The 19,805-nt window shown below is 48.4% G+C and overlaps 1 protein-coding gene across 1 annotated transcript in view; it reads left to right on the top strand.

The window, feature by feature from the left end:
• Window positions 1–336: 336 nt before the first annotated feature.
• The window catches only part of LOC142796401 (uncharacterized), a 41,544-nt gene continuing 22,075 nt past the window's right edge, over window positions 337–19,805 (top strand). Inside the window, exons 1-2 of the mRNA XM_075886896.1 lie at window positions 337–498; window positions 17,928–18,014. Coding sequence (XP_075743011.1) covers window positions 426–498; window positions 17,928–18,014 — 160 coding nt within the window. The 5' untranslated portion in view covers window positions 337–425. The remainder of the gene's footprint in view (window positions 499–17,927; window positions 18,015–19,805) is intronic.

The raw sequence follows: 19,805 nt of genomic DNA, 5'->3' as shown, positions 1-19,805 counted from the left end.
ATCAAAGGTTGGCAAATTTTAATTCAGCTAGCTTGATTAACGCATCTATGTTCCTGATGACACGTTTGAAAACAAATGTCTTCATACGTCGCAGGTGTTTCCTCAAGAAATAAACGTTATTAACACTCGCAAATACAGAACGTGACCTTGACATTTCAATAAACGTGCTGCAAAGACTTGAACGAAATTCTTACCAGCGTCAGACAATGTGTAAATTGATTTGAGCTCTTGCGCAAAATTTGACAGACTCATCCATTTCTTATGTTGCTAAGTGCTGACGTGCCATTATATTTATGCTCCGGCAAGGTTCTTACGTGTAACTTTATCAATAGCCCCAAAGGCTTAATAAAGGAGGAACAGAAGCCAACAGTGACTCTTTTTATGCGCCATCAGTCTGCGCTAACATAGAATACGAAAATTTCGAAATGAGGGCTGACTTTATCCCCACGTTACCATGTATATGTACGCTGACTTTATTTTCTTTTATTTTATGTACTGGTAAGTGGTATTTCCAAGTCTTTTTGAACAATGTCCCGTCCTTCGTATGTGACACCTCTGCTATATGAATGGACACGTATATTGAAATACCACTCATCGTGGTAAGCAGTTCACGCCACGGCCAACTTGCATTGAAAAAGTGTGCAGTTGTTTACATATTTCCTTCCAATATAACTGTTAGCTTTCGTAACGGTAGGTGTTTTCTGATTAGTCCCGTTTTCATGTATAAGATGTCTTGGAACCTTGCCATCAGTCTGAATAGTTATTTAACAATGATCTGCTCAAAATAGCGCGAGTTATAGCACACTGTTTTGCATACTTTGCTGTCATAAATGAATACTTGTTTGGAAAGGCACATTGCTGATACAAGAAATTACTGCTAAGCTGTTGCATATGCCCGTTGTTAGAAACAGGTTTACCTACATTAGATACAAAGCAGGCAGGTCAGAACACGCCAATGAAGATGTCAGGGTTTTACTATATGCGCCCTTGCTTAGTACGCTGAGATAGCTTCAAGGAGAAGCACGTATGCACAGCGCTTAACACTTTATGTTGCATGATGTTATGAACAATGCACGACACCCATTGACGGTGAAATCGCCATTTGTATCAGCTTCTGATGATATGCGCCAAATTTGAGCTCCCTGTCGTTCAAGATTAGCGAGTAAAAAGGAACGCATTTGTGTCACACTGCACACTCCGAGACATGTATCTCTGGGAAAAACTATTTTTATTTTTATGTACGATGTTTCCTTACTAATAACAAAGGCCAGAGTTTAAAAACATGCTCTCTGAATCAGAACAAAAATTAATTCATTGTTCAATGTAATTTGCGCATTCAACCGCAAGTGCACCGCGGGTGTGGGTATTAGGTATGCCTATGAGAGTGTCATTTTTCTACGTGGAGCCAGCTCAACCTTTTGCCCAACTACGAGAAACGTCTCTGCATGGAGCAGAATGAAAATTAGATATGGCGAAAATCTACACAAAGTGTCAGACAGGGAGCGAGTTAAGGAATAGATAACTAACAGGTTACCAATTATGCACTGTACAAATTGTTGAAAAAAACTTTACAGGTATACACAAAGAAAACCACAATATAACACAATCAGGAACTGAATAATATGAAATAAACTTTTCAAGCTTACCTCACATGCTAAATGAAGTGAACAGCGGGCCACAATCTGATGAACAAAGTATACAGCGCTTGCAAGGAGATTGGTTCATTTGTAACAAGCGCACGTTCGGCCATTTGCCGAATATCATCAAAACAAGCAACGAAACAGCTTTAAAGAACATCCGCATGGTCCCACTAAACGTCTGAAAGCAATCTATCCAGTTTTTTTATCTGAAAAATGGCATCATGGAGGGAAAAAAAATCGGACATATTAAACCTGATGCTTCACCGAAAAATTCAATGATGCTTCTTAGCAGGAAAATACGCTTGTCTCTTTGTGTCTCTTTTTGAAAGAAAATACAAGGAATCCAAAGGCAGAGCTTGTGGCTGCTAAAAAATTGCGATTTCGTCATAACGACGAAGCAGTGATGCGATAGCAACAAATTCTAATGTTAATAAAGAATGAAAAAAAAAATAACACGGAGCTTGCGATGCTCTGCACAAGCACAAATGGCGGACGAAAATTTCGCGCACCAAAAAGTGAAAGATAAAAACTCTCACAGCTCAACACTTGCAGCGCGTTGCTGAAACTCGAAGCAGGGCACAAAAAAAGATCGCCCAGCTAAGCACAAGTCGAGCGCGAAGAAACCGTCACAGTGGCTATTTCAGCTGGCCACTGCGAAACAGCAAAACCGAGAGAGTAACGATAATGCGCATATACGATACCTTACAGGTGTTGCCAATGCAGTGCTCTTATCTGAAAGGAAACACTGATTTCAAGCTACCCTAAAATAAGCATTGCGCCCTCTATATTGTGACGAGCAAATGTTCCTGAGAAATTCGGAAACCTCGCGCACATTTAGCAGTGCAGCCTAATCCTATAAGCATGCATCCGACGTATGACGCAGGAAGAAGGAATGCGAGAGCGGGCACATAAAGTAAAGCATTTCAGCATTGCCTATGAAGCCGCCTTCGTAGGCGTAACTAAAGTGAGCACGGATATACATGTAGTGATAATTGTACCAATAAATCACAACACAACGGCGTCTATAAATACGCGTTTCAAATGAATGGCACAGGTAGTGGCCATTGCAATATCACACGCAGAAAGCAGGGAAGGATTAGTGGTGGAGCTCTCCGATTAACAAGAGGTATCTCGAATGTTTTTTCGCGGAATGCTACCTAAGCTTGCGTACGCAATTTAAATAAACATATAACAGGGCATCATCATATTATATGGTGACCTGCTGAAGAATGTGTGAAAAGGAATGTCATGGCGTACCGTGAAGAGACACCTGTGTTGGCATACCAACACTCAGCCTCAAAGCACTGAAGTGCACCTAAAAAGCTCACCATGGAACTTCAACAGCTCACACAGTATTAAGCCACCTCACTTGTAACAGAAACCGTAGGAGGTATGGCTTGCAGACGACGCCAAGCAGAGCCAAATAGCTCTCCTTGATTAGGTGCAGTGCGCCACTCGTGCCAGCAAAGCCTTGCATGCAAGACCGACCATAACTACCTACATTTATTTCCTGATAGATTGATTATTAACATGGAAATGTTTTATGCCGGGGTTCACCACGAATGGGGGGGTGTGCTTCCGTAACGGAAATGACGTCAAAAATATGCAGAATAAAAAGACAAAGAAAAAAGTCCCATTAACAGGAGTCGAACTCATGACCTCTGGATCCACCACAACGAATGCTGGGCACGCTATCCACTGGGTCATGGACAAGAAATTTGGAGGCGTTGCAAATATGCATTTTACATCTACCATTCCCATCTAAAATCGTTCTGGGTAATGGACAGTAATACATCATCACTGTGACATCCACGAATAGTTCCTTGAAAACGTCGTTTCAAAGCGTCCGTCCAATTCGGCCCTTTTCTGTAGGTAGACTAGCAATTTTGTCAATTCCTTAACGCATACCCAGACGGCAACCTCACTCAAGCGTCGGCGTTGCCCATGACGTTCATCAATACCAATAACAGAGTAAAATATGGTTTTCTTCTCGATGTAGAAGAAACCACTTCTCCCCACTCGGCGCCCGAGGCGCGCCACCCGCGGTGGTATAGCCAAGTAGGAAAAGAAACGTACGCCGCTATCCCAATAGCGGCTATTGGCCTGCTGGTCGCTGTACGATGAAGCAGAAGCAACGCTGAAGAAGTTCTACATGGCTGAGAAAAACTTGTATTTACAGATTTTACAAAACAATGGACATCAATGTCACAGGAAAAAGAAAAGAAAAACAACTTGGAAATGAACCGACTTCTGTAGGGCGACCCTACGGGGTTCGGCGGAGCCGATGGTGCCTAACACCGCAAGCGTGGTTCAGAACCCTTGGCGGAGCCCCGGGGCTTCTTCTTATTCCTTCCTGGTTCTCCGCCCTTACCACACTCTGAGCAAATAATCACCTGCTTGTCCTTTGATTGGACAGTACATTAGGTAGATAAAAAAACGCCTCGAGGATGCTGCCTTCGTGCACGTGGAACTCATGCACTCTCCCGAAACAACACAACAACCAAAACGTAAATAAAACAAAACTAGAAAAAGCATATAGGCCAGGGCCAGCTTCGCGGCGCACAATTATCTAGACAGAGCTGGCCGTACACGGTATTGCGGCCCTAGGGCGACTTCCCTTTACCACGTCAATTTTTTGACGACGGGGCTACAATCCTCTTGCCTCTGTGCGTCGTAAGAGGAACCGCTCGCTGACCGCGCACATTTCTACTTACGAGCTCATTTGCCCGGATAAACGGCGACGCAGTCGAAGACATGCTTGAGTTAACAATAGACAACCTAGGCGTCGAACGGGCGGCCGTTACCATTTCCCGTGTGGCGAGCCCGCTTCTGAGAGCTACTGGACCAAAGCCGGACCAGCAGAAAAGGTCGTCGGAGACTTCAGAGTTTTCGCAACGCGCGCCGTCGATTCTGCAGGTGCGAAAACAGTACGTGGCCGGGCCATAAGCCGAACCGATGCGAGGAGTCGCCGCGGTGCGCGGGGTCTCAGAAGAGGCCCCTTGATGCACCGACTGCCAGTGCCGAGAGGCAATTAGGGGGCCGTCACAATGACGTTTATAATCTCACCCCTTTTGTGTCCCCGGTTGGTCCCCTTTTCCTTGAGTTAATAGTAACTCGAACGGTTCGACCGTCTCTGGCGTTGAACAAAGCAGGGTAATATGCTGACGCCGTGTGTCTGCGCTCGTGGTAAAACTGGTCAGTCGCGCTTCGACCGCTTGTCACTCAAGGAACCCTGGCTGCCCGCGGCTGACATGCCTTCCCAAGCTTACGCCGCAAAGCAAATAAAAGCAAACAAAAATTGCTGCGCTACCAATTCTTACCGTGGTCCGACACCCCCCATCCAAGACTTCGCAACAACTTGCTTACAGTGTTGCCGAAGTAAACCCACGCAAAAAAAAACGGACCGCGCTCAACCAGTGGGTGTACGGCGGGTTAACAGCTGCAGCCAACGGCTGGGGTGTCCCACCCACTACACAGTGGTCGCGCTGCACCTGGCCGGCAGCAGCATGCGCATATTTCCTCCTGCAAAGGAACCGTGCAAAGAGCCCCACTTGGTCTTGGTGCTCAAAAAAAAAAGAAACAAACCAGTTTCCAGCGCCAGCTGATATAACAAAGCTACTTAGTGAGCTTCCCTGCTCTCTTAATATAGCGAGCCTATTCAAAACATCATGCAGCTGAAACGCGGTATCTAGTAGACCCGACCAAACGTGCCAGAGCTGCTCGCTCCGCACGCCTTTTCACCAAACGCTTATGATGCATGCAACATCTGACATTCCCTGCCGTGGGCGATTCCTTGAACACTCTGCAAGAGTTTTCAATAACATGACACACACTCCAACACATGTCCCAGAACAATCGGGCGCTGTTGCCCCACCCAACATAATAAAAAATGCAAAAAATATTGGCATGTAAAAGCAAACAGACACCACACGCAGTTCACACGACTACACTTGGTAATTGCCATACCCTGTTGTATGATGTTCAAAAGTTCCATCACCATTCTGATGTGTTATTGCCATGTTTGCACCATAAATCCATCACTTAGTCCCGTGACACATAACACTCGTTCTCTCTCCTTCACTGATCGCCGCTGCGGGGCTCTCAGGCTACTGCACCTCCCCCCAGCATTGGTTTGTCGGCCGGGAAAGTGCGTCGGCGTTAGCATGTGCCGTACCCTTTCTGTGTTGCACTACCACGTCGTATCGCTGCAAAGCCAATGCCCAACGTATCAATTTGGCCCCTTGTGGCGCAGCTTGAATGAGATACGCGAGCGGATTGTGGTCGGAGACGACAAAGAGTTTGGCCCCGAATACCCGGGTGTCGAACTTTTTGAGTCCCCAAATGACACCAGACGCCTCGCGCTCTATCGTAGACCATTTCATCTGAGCAGGCGTGAAGCGATGACTGGCAAAAGCAATCAGGCACTCGGTACCGTCATCGGCCATTTGGGCCAAACAAGCTCCCACAGCGATAGCGGAAGCGTCCGTAAAAAGCCAAAACGGCTTGTGAATGTCTGGGGTGGTTAATTCAACAGCGCTGCACAGGGCACCCTTGAGTTTTGCAAATGCCTCCTTTGCCTCGGGCGTCCAAGGAATGTGGTTAGGAACATGTTTAGCCATCAATTGGGTAAGGGGCTCGGCAATGCCAGCAAAATTGGGTATGTAACCACGGTAATACCCGCACAGAACTAGAACACTCCTTAACTCTTTTTTATTCTGGGGTACTTGCAGCCCCTCAATAGCCGCGAGCTTGCTGGGGTCCGGACCGTGCTTTTGCGATCCCACAATATGTCCGAGGTGGCGGATAGACGCGCACGCCACCTGACATTTTTCCATTTTAGCTACTAGACCTACAGACGTTAGGGCGGAGAACACAGCGTGGAGGTGCTGGACGTGCTCCTGTAGGGACCTGCTGAAAACCGCAATGTCATCCAAGTAGGCACAGGCATACGCCTTGTGGGGTGTTAACAGCTGGTTCATACTCCGCTGAAAGCTGGCTGCCGCGTTCCTCAGCCCAAACGGCATTACCCTCCGAGCAAACTGACCTAGGTGCGACACGAACGCGGTAATGCGCTGTGACCCCTCTGCTAAGAGAACTTGCCAGTAGCCTCGTCGGAGATCAATGAGGGTTATATAACTAGCCTGACCTACATTCATGATCAATTCTTGCGGGAATCCCATCGAAAATGCGTCTGGTTCGGTTAAAGCATTTAAGCTTTTGTAATCGACACACAGCCGCACTGTGCCATCTTTCTTTGGGACGTACACAAGGGGGTGAGCAAATAGACTTTCGCACCGGTATAATAAACCAAGCTCGAGCAGTTCCACTATCTGTTTCCAAACCTCCTCCTTCAAGGCCACTGGCATGCGGTAAGGGCGGCTATGTTTCAGCGTGGCCCTTTGTACAAGCCTTATCTTATGTTCGCCGACTTGCGCGATCCCCACTTCTCCGCTGAATAATGCCGCATCGCGTTCAAACACCTCCCGTACTAACACTCTCTCAGGGGACTGCAAATGAGCCAAGCTACCCGCCGGTAGGATAGATGCTATGTCGTGCGAGGTGATAGGACGCGGCACGTATTCCACCTCCCCGAACTCGTGGTCGTCATGGAATATGACACCAATGCCAGCGACACGGCACGTGTACGGGCGCAGCTGGTTGGCATGCACTAGCATACGCTTACCCGCCGGTGTCTCTAAGGGTACAAGCACACTAGCGGGAAGCGTGCCGCCGCGGCATGACGCGCGTCTTCGCCGCCGAGCGGTGAAAAGCGGCACGCTGGCCATATCAGCGGGAATCACGTGACAACAGTCTCGAGCGGTCTCGCAGCTCGTGAGATTTCACGCGCTTTTTTGTCGTCTGTTCTGACAACGCCTCCTGTACTAGGAAGCGTTGATTCTGAGCTCTCCGACTTTACGGTGCAATCGTGCGAACAATGGCAGGCGACGACGATCTCCGCGCAACGCTCAACGTTACCGTGATGGCGTGTCTGCTGTTGCTTCAGCGTCGCTGCTCTCGAAATGCGCCGCGAAGATATTGGGTCCATCCGCTTTGGAGGTACAGAGATACTGAAGGCATGAAACAGGTATCCTGCGTGCGCTGCAATATGAAACGGCACATCCTTGATCACTTACTTTTCCGCATTGTGTCTGCCTCAGCATGCTGTCAATAATTGAGAACAGGGGCCACTTAATTTTGCCATTATTGCCTAGCGCACCGCTCCGAGTGTTCGCCTCGACTCCCGACACGAGCTTCATCCACCTATCTCTAATATTTTTAAACTTCAGCATGGCCAGTGTTCCTGCACAAGTGAGTGAATAAAACACACTATTCATTCGCGCTCAACATGCAATGAGCCACGCAATCGCCACTTACCTGTCAATCCAAACATAGATCCTATAAGATCCCATCTGTTCATTTTTGCTTCCTTATCTTTGTAATCAGGCATTGTTTTGTCGTATAAGAAGGGTAGAGTCTGATCTCTAAAAAGCATTCGGTGTCCATGGTGTGTGCTTCAAAAAACGACGGCGTGAGAAAAATGACAGCCGGAAAAAAAAGAAAACAAGCTCCGTGCGTTGCTATGGCGACTACCACGCACGCTGCTGATTGGCGCTTTGCTTGGGCGGCGGCGGCAGAAATAGTGCAAGGAGCGATTGAGTCGGCGGCAGAAATTCCTCGACGCTCGGTGGGAGAAAGAGAGAAAAGCGGCGTCTCGCGAGCGGCGCGCGGCGCGCGGCAGAGCGTGGCGCCGCTAGTGTGTTCGTGCCTTAAGTAATAGGAGTGTTGGCGGTACTTTCCTGTGACCCTGCACGGACCCACCCATTTCACTTGCATCTTATCGGAACGGTTGCTATGAAAAAGAAGCACCGGCTCCCCAAGTTGAAACTCCTTTTCTTTCGCACGAAGGTTGTATTGCGTCGCGTACGCCCTCTGCTGTTTAGTTGCGGTCACGTTAGCAGCTTCCGCGGCTATCTCCAACTGTTGCTTCAGTTTTCTCATATACTCCGCCGGCTTGTCTGCCAATGTCGTGGGCATTTCCTGTTCTCCCGACCAGGCCCTATGTAGGATCGTGAGCGGACCGATGGGTTTTCTGCCGTACATCATCTGGAACGGGGACACGCCCGTAGTGTCGTGAGGAACTTCTCTATATGCCCAAAGTGTAAGTGGCACCAACTTGTCCCATTGTCGCCCCTGTTCAGATATCACATGAAATAGCATGTTTTTGAATACTCTGTTCCACTGTTCGACCGCTCCGTTGCTTTCCGGGTGGTCCAGTGTCGAAAACCGAGGGGAACCGCCGAGGCGCGTCAGGAATTCGCGGGTCAGCGCGGCGGTGAAATTGGTCCCGCAATCTGAACATACTACCTCTGGTATCCCGCTGCGGCTGAAAATTTCCAACATTGCGTCGCAGGTAGCTTTAGCTGTCAATGATATGAGACATATGACCTCGGGCCAGCGGGTGCAGAGATCTATCATGCACAACACGTAGCGGTGGCCGCGAGTTGTCGGCGGCTCAATTGGTCCTATGACGTCGATATTGACTTTCTGAAAAGGGTATCGGGGTCTTACGAGGGGCGCTATGAGAACTCTGTCTGTCTGCCTCCTGTCAGCCCTGATGTGGCACGTGTGACAACAATTGCAGTAGTCTCGGACAACCTTTTCTATACCTGGCCAGAAAAAACTAAGTTTAATTCTCGGTTTCGTCGTACGAAACCCCAGGTGTCCGCCCCAATACGACTCATGCACCAGCCTGAGCACATCAGCCCGCCGGGTGGTCGACAAAACTAACTGCTTGATCGGTTGACCCAATACCTGTTCTCGGTGATACAGCAACCCGTCAATCACCAGCATTCCACCTCACCCTTCCGCAGCGTCTCTCCATGCCTGGCCCAACGTTTCGTCCCTCTTTTGTTCCTCACGCAACGCCTCGAAATCGCCCCTCTCGCCACTTGCGCCACCTTACGACATGCAACTTGCCTCGTTCTCGACGGTGTGTGGTGTTTTCTCTCTGGCGTTACGCTCTCCTTCTGTCTCCATCCAAACCAGACCTAATTCTCCCTCCTCTACCTCGATGGCTGGTACCACTTCTTCCTCCCAGGTTCGTTCGACCTCGCTGGGCTGTAATACGCTTCCCTCCGCTGACCGCGGATAATCCGGAGTCGGTCTACTCTGCTCTACCACTCTACCATCTAGCTGTGTGGCCGCCTCTCGTTCGTCGGAGGAGTTTCGGGGGGATAGTGTCGTGTCCTGTTTGTTGTATTCACACTGGCTCTGCTGCAACGTGGTCCAATCGCTCGCCGAGAGCAGGCATTCACTCACGCCTAGTTTATCTGTGACCGCACACAAGACCGGTGTGGCCTGTGAAACTTCGGCGAACACCGGTTGACCCTGTTTCAGCGTTAGCGGGAGCTCCACTAGTTTGGCCTCGAATCATTCACCAAATGCTGCCCGGAGGCCTACGCGGCCATGGGCCTGGATAAATTCTTCAGGAACCATGCTTTCTTGCACTACCGTAATCTCGGCGCCCGTGTCTACTATTGCATTCAAAGTTTTATCTTTGCAATTCAGAGTTGCCTTCCACAAGCGGTCGGCAGACGTTACCTTATCTAGGCAGACTCGAGCAGAGAGTTTATCATTTCCCTCCGAAGCGCTAGGATTCGGCGCCACCCTTTCAAGATAGTGCGGGCAGTTGAGTCTATTATGTGTGTTCGATCCACACTCAAATCATCCCGTTTTCCTCGGTTGCCTACCTGAATTACACGAACCCTTCGGTCTCATGTTTGAACCCTGACTCGGACCCGATGGGCTGCTACTCTGGTGGTCCGTCGTCTTTTCTATCCCTTTACTGCTGGCGTTACGCGGCTGTCCTCTCTGCGCTTCCGCACTGCCGTTCGCGCCTTCAAATGTGTGCAAGAGCCTTGAATCTTCTGTGCTTTTGTACCACGCTGCCCCCTCACGTAACCTCAAGTATTTTAATGCCTCTTCAGACAACACGGTCTTCAATTGGTTCACTACCAGTAGTTCCAAAAGCTCCGCGATGTGGACACGTCGTCTTGACGCCACGTAAAAATTTAAGTAGCTGCCCAACCTTATTGTAAAACTTTTCCACGTCTCTGTTTTTCGTTTACGTGCCCCTGTGAATTTCTTTTGGGATTCTAAAGGGAGACAGCTTCAGTTCATCAAGCACTACTTCCCTCACGGTCTCATAGCCCCGATGTTGGGCGGGTGTGAGCCGAGTTGATAAATACTCTATGCGCTCAGCCACGAGTGGAAAAACTATTTGTCCCCAATAACTTCGAGGCACCTCATATGCCTCCAGAGTGTGCTCCACTGACTCGAACCAAATTGGAACCTCTGCGTCGGCGGGAAATTTCGGGAAAGCACCCCCTAACAATTTGGCGTATTTGCGCCACTCAGTGTTGGAGCAGCGCTCAAATGTTCTGCCAGCATCATTCACGCTACCTGATGGGCTAGTCGGACGTAATTTAGCGAGCTCTAACTCCAAGTCCATTTGCCGGCTTCGTTACCGAACCATCTTAAAATCATGATCTGCTTGGTCTCGTGCCGTCCAAGGGACGTCACCACTCCCATTCTCACTCACCCCATCGCTACCCTCCATCCTCCTGAATATGTTGCTAGCCTGTTTGCCCGGCAACAACAATACAGCAATGAGAAAGGGAACTCACGTTAGCTCTGTCCCGTTGTCGTGGCGTCACTCTGGCTTGCTGCTGCAGGCTTCTGGTCGATGCCCCACCTCGTCGTGGACGCGCCTTTTGGGTGTCGAGAACTCGTTCGAGGACCGCTTTGACCCAGTCACTCCCTCGGTGTCTCCCGGGAACACCAGGCTATCTGCAGCTTCCAGCTGCCGCAGCTACTTGCTGCAGTGTCTGTTCGTTGGTCTGGTGCCGATTGGCGTCTTCATCTGTACTTCGTCTTTACTCTCAGCCAGCTTCTTCCTTCTTTCCACTCGGTCCACAGCAAGCCAATGCTGTCGACTGCACCAGTAAAATCAGGTTCTCTTCTCGATGTAGAAGAAACCACTTCTCCCCACTCGGCGCCCGAGGCGCGCCACCCGCGGTGGTATAGCAAAGTGGGAGAAGAAACGCACGCCGCTATCCCAATAGCGGCTATTGGCCTGCTGGTCGCTTGACGATGAAGCAGAAGCAACGCTGAAGAAGTTCTAGATGGCTGAGAAAAACTTGTATTTACAGATTTTACAAAAGAATGGACATCAATGTTACAAAAAAAAGAAAAGAAACACAACTTGGAAATGAACCGACTTCTGTAGGGCAACCCTGCGGGGTTCGGCGAAGCCGATGGTGCCTAACACCGCAAGCTTGGTTCAGAACCCTTGGCGGAGCCCCGGGGCCTCTTCTTATCCCTTTCTGGCGCTCCGCCCTTACCACACTCTCAGCAAATAATCACCTGCTTGTCCTTTGATTGGACAGTACATTAGGTAGCTAAAAAAAAACCGCCTTCGTGCACGTGGGACTCATGCACTCTCCCCAAACAACACAACAACCAAAACGTAAATAAAACAAAACTAGAAAAAGCATAGAGGCCAGGGCCAGCTTCGGGGCGCACAATTATCTAGACAGAGCTAGCCGTACTCGGTATTGCGGCCGTAGGGCGACTTCCCTCTCTCAAGTCAACTTCTTGACGACGGGGCTATAATCCTCTTGCCTCTGTGCGCCGTAAGAGGAACCGCTGGCTGACCGCGCATGTTTCTACTTACGAGCTCATTTGCCCGGATAAACGGGGACGCAGTCGAAGACATGCCCGATTCAACAATAGGCAACCTAGGCGTCGAATTGGTGGCCGTTACCATTTCCCGTGTCGCGAGCCCGCATCAGAGAGCTACTGGACCAAAGCAGGACCGGCAGAAAAGGTCGTCGGAGACTTCAGAGTTTTCGCAACGCGCGCCGCCGATTCTGCAGGCGCGCAAACAGTACGTGGCCGGGCCATAAGCCGAACCGATGCGAGGAGTCGCCGCGGTGCGCGGGGTCTCAGAAGAGGCCCGTGGATGCGCCGACTGCCAGTGCGGAGAGGCAATTAGGGGGCCGTCACAATGACGTTTATAATCTCACCCCTTTTGTTGCCCCGGTTGGTCCCCTTTTCCTTGAGTTAATAGTAACTCGAAATGCACGACCGTCTCTGGCGTTGAACAAAGCAGGGTAATATGTTGGCGCTGTGTGTCTGCGCTCACGGCAAAACCGGTCGGTCGCGCTTCAACCGCTTGTCACTCAAGCAACGCTGGCTGCCCGCGGCTGACATGCCTTCCCAAGCTTACGCCGCAAAGCAAATAAAAGCAAAAAAAAATTGCCGCGCTACCAATTGTCACCGTGGTCCTACAAACAGCTCTAGGACGCCTGCGCGAAATGCTCGCCCTGCGAATTATCGGGGCCTATCAAAGGAAACACGATACACGTGTTGCGCTTCCGTCTGGCCTGGCAGAAGTGTTCAATAACTCCAACACGCCGCTAGTAGGTGACCTTATCCCATTCTCGGCGTCCAGTCAGTTACGCTTCTCAGGCTGTCCCATCGCTTCTTCTTGTTCTGCCTTCACCGTTAACTACAGCTACCACAAGTATCTATGACCGCAAGGTCTTGTTTAATTATTATTATTGAATCTTAGCCGTCGGGTAGGAAGTGTATGATTTAGGCCCATATTCACAAACCTTACCGCACCTTTCCCTCAACTTCCTGTACTATATACATGCGCTATAAAGGCACGAAAATGGGAACCGGGTGTAAGATAAGGACAGGACTGGTTCATGAGGACTGACCGAATTCGTTCATCAAGCGCAATGAAGCTGTGACACCGATAAGAAAATATCAAAGAAAGGACCAGGTGTGTTTGTGAATGCGGTCCTGAGTGTCAACGTAGATCCATTCACGTAAGGCTCACTATAAAGGTCCAATATTCAGAGACATTGCTCAAAATATGTTATATCAATGTACGGGGAACATATAGTTACTTCCGTAAGCACGCATTTTACCTTCGTGTTTTGCCAATTTTAATGACAGAAGTATCAATCATGATTTTTTCCCGGAATAAATCTTCTTCCCACTCGGCTCTTACACGTAATAGTTTACTCCTTTCGCGATTGTAGTGCAAGAATACCCACAAATCTAGGGTGCTTCCGTGTCCACGCCAACTGGAGAGGGTTGCCAGTGAGAAACGCTGCTCGAGCAACGACATAGCATGAACCACGTTTTACATAAATTTTATTTCGGGGGGCAAAGCCCCTCTAGCCTGAACTCGTTCTCTCGCTAGCGTACCAGCTAGTATTCACTGCTTCCTTGAGAGGCGTAGCTGTAATATAATTCAAAGGGCCCCCACTGGAGGGCCTAGCACTGTTATAGAGGTGAAACAAACTTGTTTTATGATGAAACCTAGACAAAACAAACTTGTTTTATTTAAGGACCTTAGAGAAGGTGGCACGCCACACACACTGCACTCCCCGGCTCCACACAATCCACTACATACTCGGCACGTGCACTCGCTACTCATCATGACCACCCCAGAAGTGAAGGCAGATGTGGCGTGGGCTCGCAAGGCAGCATGTTTGGCTCACCGGCAAGACTCGGTGGTGAGAGCCCGGAAGAACGAAGCGAAGAGGGCTTGTCAGCAAGCGGGCCCAGCGCTGAGGGCCATCAAAGCAGCGGTGTCACGAAAGAGGCAGCAAACGGACCCCGAGATGAGGGCTCTCGAGGCTAAAGACAGGGGAAAACGACGACAAGCGAACTTAGAAGTGGAATGGGCGCGAGAAGCAGCGGTGAAGTGCCTGAAGCGGTCACTACCCAAGACTCCGTTGGACTCTACCCACGCTGAAGCTGTCGCTAATTGTTGAAGCTTCACCCTACTGATGCGCGTTTACTTCGTGGAAATGGCATAAATTTTTTGCCTGTTGGGCATTCTATGCGTTTGCCGGGTGCCACCAACGTCCTATCAAAGTATCAGACGCTGCTGCGCGTGAAAGCAAGATAATGTATCCAAAGCAACTTCAGTGGGGTCATGGCCTTTAAACGATGCCCTTCGCGCCATCTAGCAAGGGAGAGTGAACATGCCGAAGAAGCTGCGAGGTTTATATGAATAGTTCACTTTTAGTAGAAATAGTGTATGTGAACAGTTTACCTTTAGTAGAAAGTCATCGCTGAGCGCCCAGAGTAGCTCTGCGTGTGCAGAAAGCACACGCAAGTGAGAATGCACATGCCCAATACGCAAGAGACGACACGACTTTTTGCAGTGATTTGCAGCTTTTTATTGTCTAGTTTGCGTATGTTCTAGACTTTATGAGTTTTGCGGGTCGCGCTCTCATCTACTTTGTGAGAAGCGACGTGCGAACGTGAGCGCCGGACTTTAAACCTTGTCATGGTGGTGGTTTAGGAGCTGGCGTCTACATTCCTGAGTAGCACGCTACCGTAGGGAGCCTACAGGACAACTTTTTTAAGGGCGAAGCTTTTTTAACGGCGAGAGTGGGGCGAAGCAACCGTCCGTCCATTCGTTCTTGCTTCCCTCCGTCCATGCGTGCGTCTGTGTGGCCGCCAGTGCGTCCATCTGGACGTCCGTGCGTGCGTCTGTTCGTGCGTCCGCACGTCCATTTGTGCGTCCGTCCCTGCGCTCGTCCATGCAACCGCTCTGCATCCGTCCATGCGTCCATCTGTCCGTGAAGCCATCCGTGCGTCCGTCCATGCATCTGCCTGTGTGTCCGTTCGTCCACCTATTGAACACTCCGAGTACCACCATCTCGCATCTTTTGACCTCACATTCCCCATACAGAAGCACCGCCATCCAGCGGACATTCCAAGGACTAAACGAGAGGTGGCACACGCACACCTTCTTACGGCTTGCACTTCGTGTCTACTTCCCACCTTTAACCACCTCAAGTTCATGGTATATACTAGTTCACTGCATTCATGGCACCGCAGTCCAACGCTCGCCAAACCTTTCTAAAACCAAGGACGTTACACCCAGCGAGTACAACGTAGCAACGCTTTCTTGTTATGTAGTGCTCAATGTACATGCCAGTGGGTGCTAAGGGGGAATGAGAAACACAAGAATTCGGCTTTTAGTTAACGCGCACGCTGCGAATTTTTTATAGTTCAACAACTCACAGAAGAAGTCTCCAACGGCACCACCTTGTAGGTAATGATATAAGTCTGGTTACACACTACGACTACTACTGCGACTACAAGGGACGAACGAGTGCCGCTATAAGGACTTTCGCTCCTAAAAGGAAGAGATACACAGAATCACGAGCATACCTTAGAGAGCTCATCCAGTCTACATGTAGTCACTAAAATTTGTAGAGTTCAGGTACTTTATCAGCCCTTGAGTTGCTTTCTGCACCCTCGAAACACATGTCCTATGTCCTAGATTCATGTATGTGCTCGAATTATTGCTGATTAAGCTAGAAGCAGCGTTTGTTTGTATGTCTGATGAGAATGCGAGTCGAAAAAAAATGCGCAGGATGGTTTTTGTAGGGGCTAGCTTTTGTCGTTGTTAAAGATAGGCAATGATGCTGACAGCAGAAAGTGGCGAGGATAGAGACGATGCAAAACGTGTGTGAGTAGATGGTTTGGCTAAGAAGGTATGTAGGTATGTGGGCATAGAAATATGGAGGAATGAAAGGTAAGTATAAAGCATTGCTGTAGCTGCAGTGTCCATCATCTTCACGTTTGTGTGTATTTAGTAGAAATACTGCACATAAGCAGTAGTCAAGCCAGAACACACTTCTGATTTCTTGGAGCGGCTGCAGCTCAGTATTCGTGTGCACCTTCAGGCGTCGTAAAAGATATATCATAAGTGTCCACCTAACAATATCGGCCATCATAATCTATAGTTTGGTAGAGCCGGTATAGGCTGTAGCATTAGCCTTCAAAATAACAAGTGTTTTTTTTAGATTTCTGAACAGTGGGCGAAACAGTTACGAACAGGCGCACGAATTTGCGCCTGTTCATGTCTGTTCTCTCATTTGTCCAGAAGTTTTGCGCAAGAATTAGGTGATCATGAAGTACCAAATAGCTAGAAGCCCCACGTTGCTAGCGCCCAGTCTTCAACACGTGTTTACAGCGATCTGCACTAGTGTCTTGAATAACTGCGTCCTCCCTTACTTAGCGAAATTGCCGCTTAAAAGTATCTTCTGTTATGCCTGTCATCAGTACGCTAGTTCACGCCGTTTTATTGCAGACTACTTGTAAAAAGAAAACAGCGTAACAGTTTTGTTATCAACATATTCCAACAAAAATAAATTTTGTGTCGTTATAAGGATGCTGGCTGCCACACTGCAAGTGGCAATGCTTCTAACGACTGCATGACTGCTTGACCGTGCATGCTCTGCGAATTATCGTCTGCTACGCTGGTGAAGGGCAGACGACGCTAATCGAGCATAAAGCAAGAAAGAGAGGAGAACTAAAAAAAAAACAAGGTGGAGCAAGAGAGAGTCGTTGCCTTCAAAAGTCTAATTACCTTTTTTTTCGTGGTGATTTAAGCGCCGCTTACGGAGCTCAAAAAAAAACCAAAAACCAAAACAGTAGCACCAGATTGTTTTCTAGCTCCACGTGGTCTAGTGGCTAAGGTACTCGGCTGCTAAACCGCAGGTCACGGGATCGAATCCTGGCTGCGGCGGCTGCATTTCCGATGGAGGGGGATATGTTGTAGGCCCTTGCGCTCAGATGTCGGTGCACGTTAAAGAACCCCAGGTGGTCAAAATTTCCGGGGCCCTCCACTACGGCGTCTCTGATAATCATATGATGTTTTTGGGACGCTAAACCCCACAAACTAATCAATCAATCAATCAATCAATCAATCAGATTGTTCTCTATATATTGAAGGTTCACACTTGATAGTGTTGTCAAATCGCTTCAAAGACGTTATGAGCATACATCACATAGAAGGGTATGAACTATCAGCTCGTCACTGTTTCGATAGGGTGGTCGCGACCATCCTTGGCCACCCAGTGTACTCATTTGCAAGAAAAATCTACTGCACTGTTTTCTCTTTTCTAGAGCCTCAATTATCGGCTTCCCGTGCACGTTTTCACATAAGACATGCTCGACTTCACAATTAACCTGAATGATCGGTTAAAGGATATGGAAGAAATAGCCTTGAGCACATATGATTGCAATTACAATAAAATGTTGGCATGTTTGGGGGGCCACCATGAACGCTTTTTGTTGGCCTAAGCCTTCTAACTGCATGGCATACAGTCTTAACTTTTGCGGAAAAAACAGATTAAGAATCTTAAAATACAGGGCAAATTTTAATAATTCAATTTTTTACAGCAATCGGAGATCCAGGCGTCGTCTCGGGAGCGAGTGCATCAGCGAGGGAAGACAGCATAAGCGAACGGTCGGGCTTTTTTGGTATATGTGAGTATTGATGTACATAATAAGTTTATACTTCAAGCATATAACCGGTCATACATCAGAGAGGAAATGTGGAGGAATTCATTTACTTGTGCGGTTTAAGTTGGAAGGTCAGTACTGTGCTTCCACAGGCACTTTTTTAAAGGTTTACTAATAATAAGCTTGCATGTTTTTAAATAGAAAAGGAATGTTTTTCCACAGCATCGTTTTTTTACAATCTCATTAAAACTACTTCACAGTGACTCTATTTAACTTTAAGCACATAATACACGACAGCTTTGTACTTTTGTAACATGTTAAACCAGGCAAAGCCACAAAAGTTTTCATTATGTTAGTTTATTCGATTGCCAGCGCTTGAGAGTAGGAAGGACAACAAAGCTGTAATGTGGTGTTTCGGAACGATAACAAAAACTTGTGAAATGGAACGCGGCAATATCTTGTGAACTTGAAGTTGTGGTACGTATATAAAAGCACGTGTTCGGCCATAGAAAGGCGTTCCTGCTAAGCCTACCGATAAACTTGAGTGCGACTCTCTGAAGCAGTTTCAACAGATACTGAACGCTTTGCTGTAGAAGCTTCTAGGAACAAAACTAAGTGAATTGCAAGCATGAACTGAAGGCTCGTGGGCCACACAGGGCACGTCGAGCGCATAGTAGATACAAACGAAGCAGGAGCCGTACCGGCCGCGGCGACGATCGCATTACGTAGGTGGTAACCACTGCCAGCCGCGCGCTCATTGAATCAGCGTTTTACGAACTGCTGGTGGCATCGACGCCGACGCTGCAAATGTGTGGAACGTGTTCAGGTGGACGTTTATAGGGTATCATCAACAGTACATTACTGGTGATGACACCAATTGACGCAGGGGTACGCTGTGCGTTACTCGGCCTCAAGCACTCAAGCATGAGGAACCGCGCTAAAGGTATTTTAAATAAAAGTTGTGATGAATAACTACCTAAATAAATAAATAAACAAAGTGTATAGGCATTTATTCGCCACAGATTTAAACTCCAAGGCTCAGGTTACGGACCACGAGCCCGAATAGTGCCCACGAGCAGAGCGCGCTACAGACAGACCCACTGGAGTGCGCTTGAGAGGAAGTCAATTATTCATTTCAATTATTAGTTATTTACGCACTCTATTGGTAAGTGACATTATGATTATCCGCTTTTATATTCCCGAGATGACTGAATAATTATTTATTCTTCATAAAAATTAGTTATTTCTTTTTCCCCGTTACAATAACCGCCTGTTTACTGGCCAATACCTTGTAATGGGTACGAGCCAAAGATTATAAAAACACGGCCAGGCTAAATACATGGCCCGCGTGCACTCTCTACGCACGTGCCGCTCCTCTAGCCCAGTCGTGATAGAAACAAGCAAGGAAGTCTGGCCCAAAGCCAAAGCGTTCTGATCACCACGTGGCTCGTGCAGCACAAGCCTCGCGGCTCTCTTATTCTTTTGTCGTCTGTGCCGCAGCGCTGTATGCTGTATAATACTGGAACTTTCTGTATCATATTAAATTGTGTTTCATCTCTGTAGCGTCTACTACACAGCTTCGCTTGTAGTATACGTTCACGCCGTCGATAATTCTCTAATTATTTTTTTCTCTACTGTACACTGCACTGAAGCCGAAAAAATGGCAGCATATCCACGAAGTGAGTGATAGAGAGTAGAGTGAAGCATTCGTCCGTCCATTCGTTCTTGCTTCCGTTCTTCTATGCGTCCGTCTGTGTGACCGTTCATGCGTCCATCCGCCCGTCCGTGCGTGCATTTGTTCGTGCGTCCTTCCCT

This window comes from Rhipicephalus microplus, chromosome 2 (assembly GCF_043290135.1).
Source record: "Rhipicephalus microplus isolate Deutch F79 chromosome 2, USDA_Rmic, whole genome shotgun sequence".
In the NCBI taxonomy this organism is placed as follows: domain Eukaryota; kingdom Metazoa; phylum Arthropoda; class Arachnida; order Ixodida; family Ixodidae; genus Rhipicephalus; species Rhipicephalus microplus.
The sequence above is the reverse complement of the archived record's forward strand: the minus strand, read 5'-3'. Positions and strand labels throughout refer to the sequence as shown.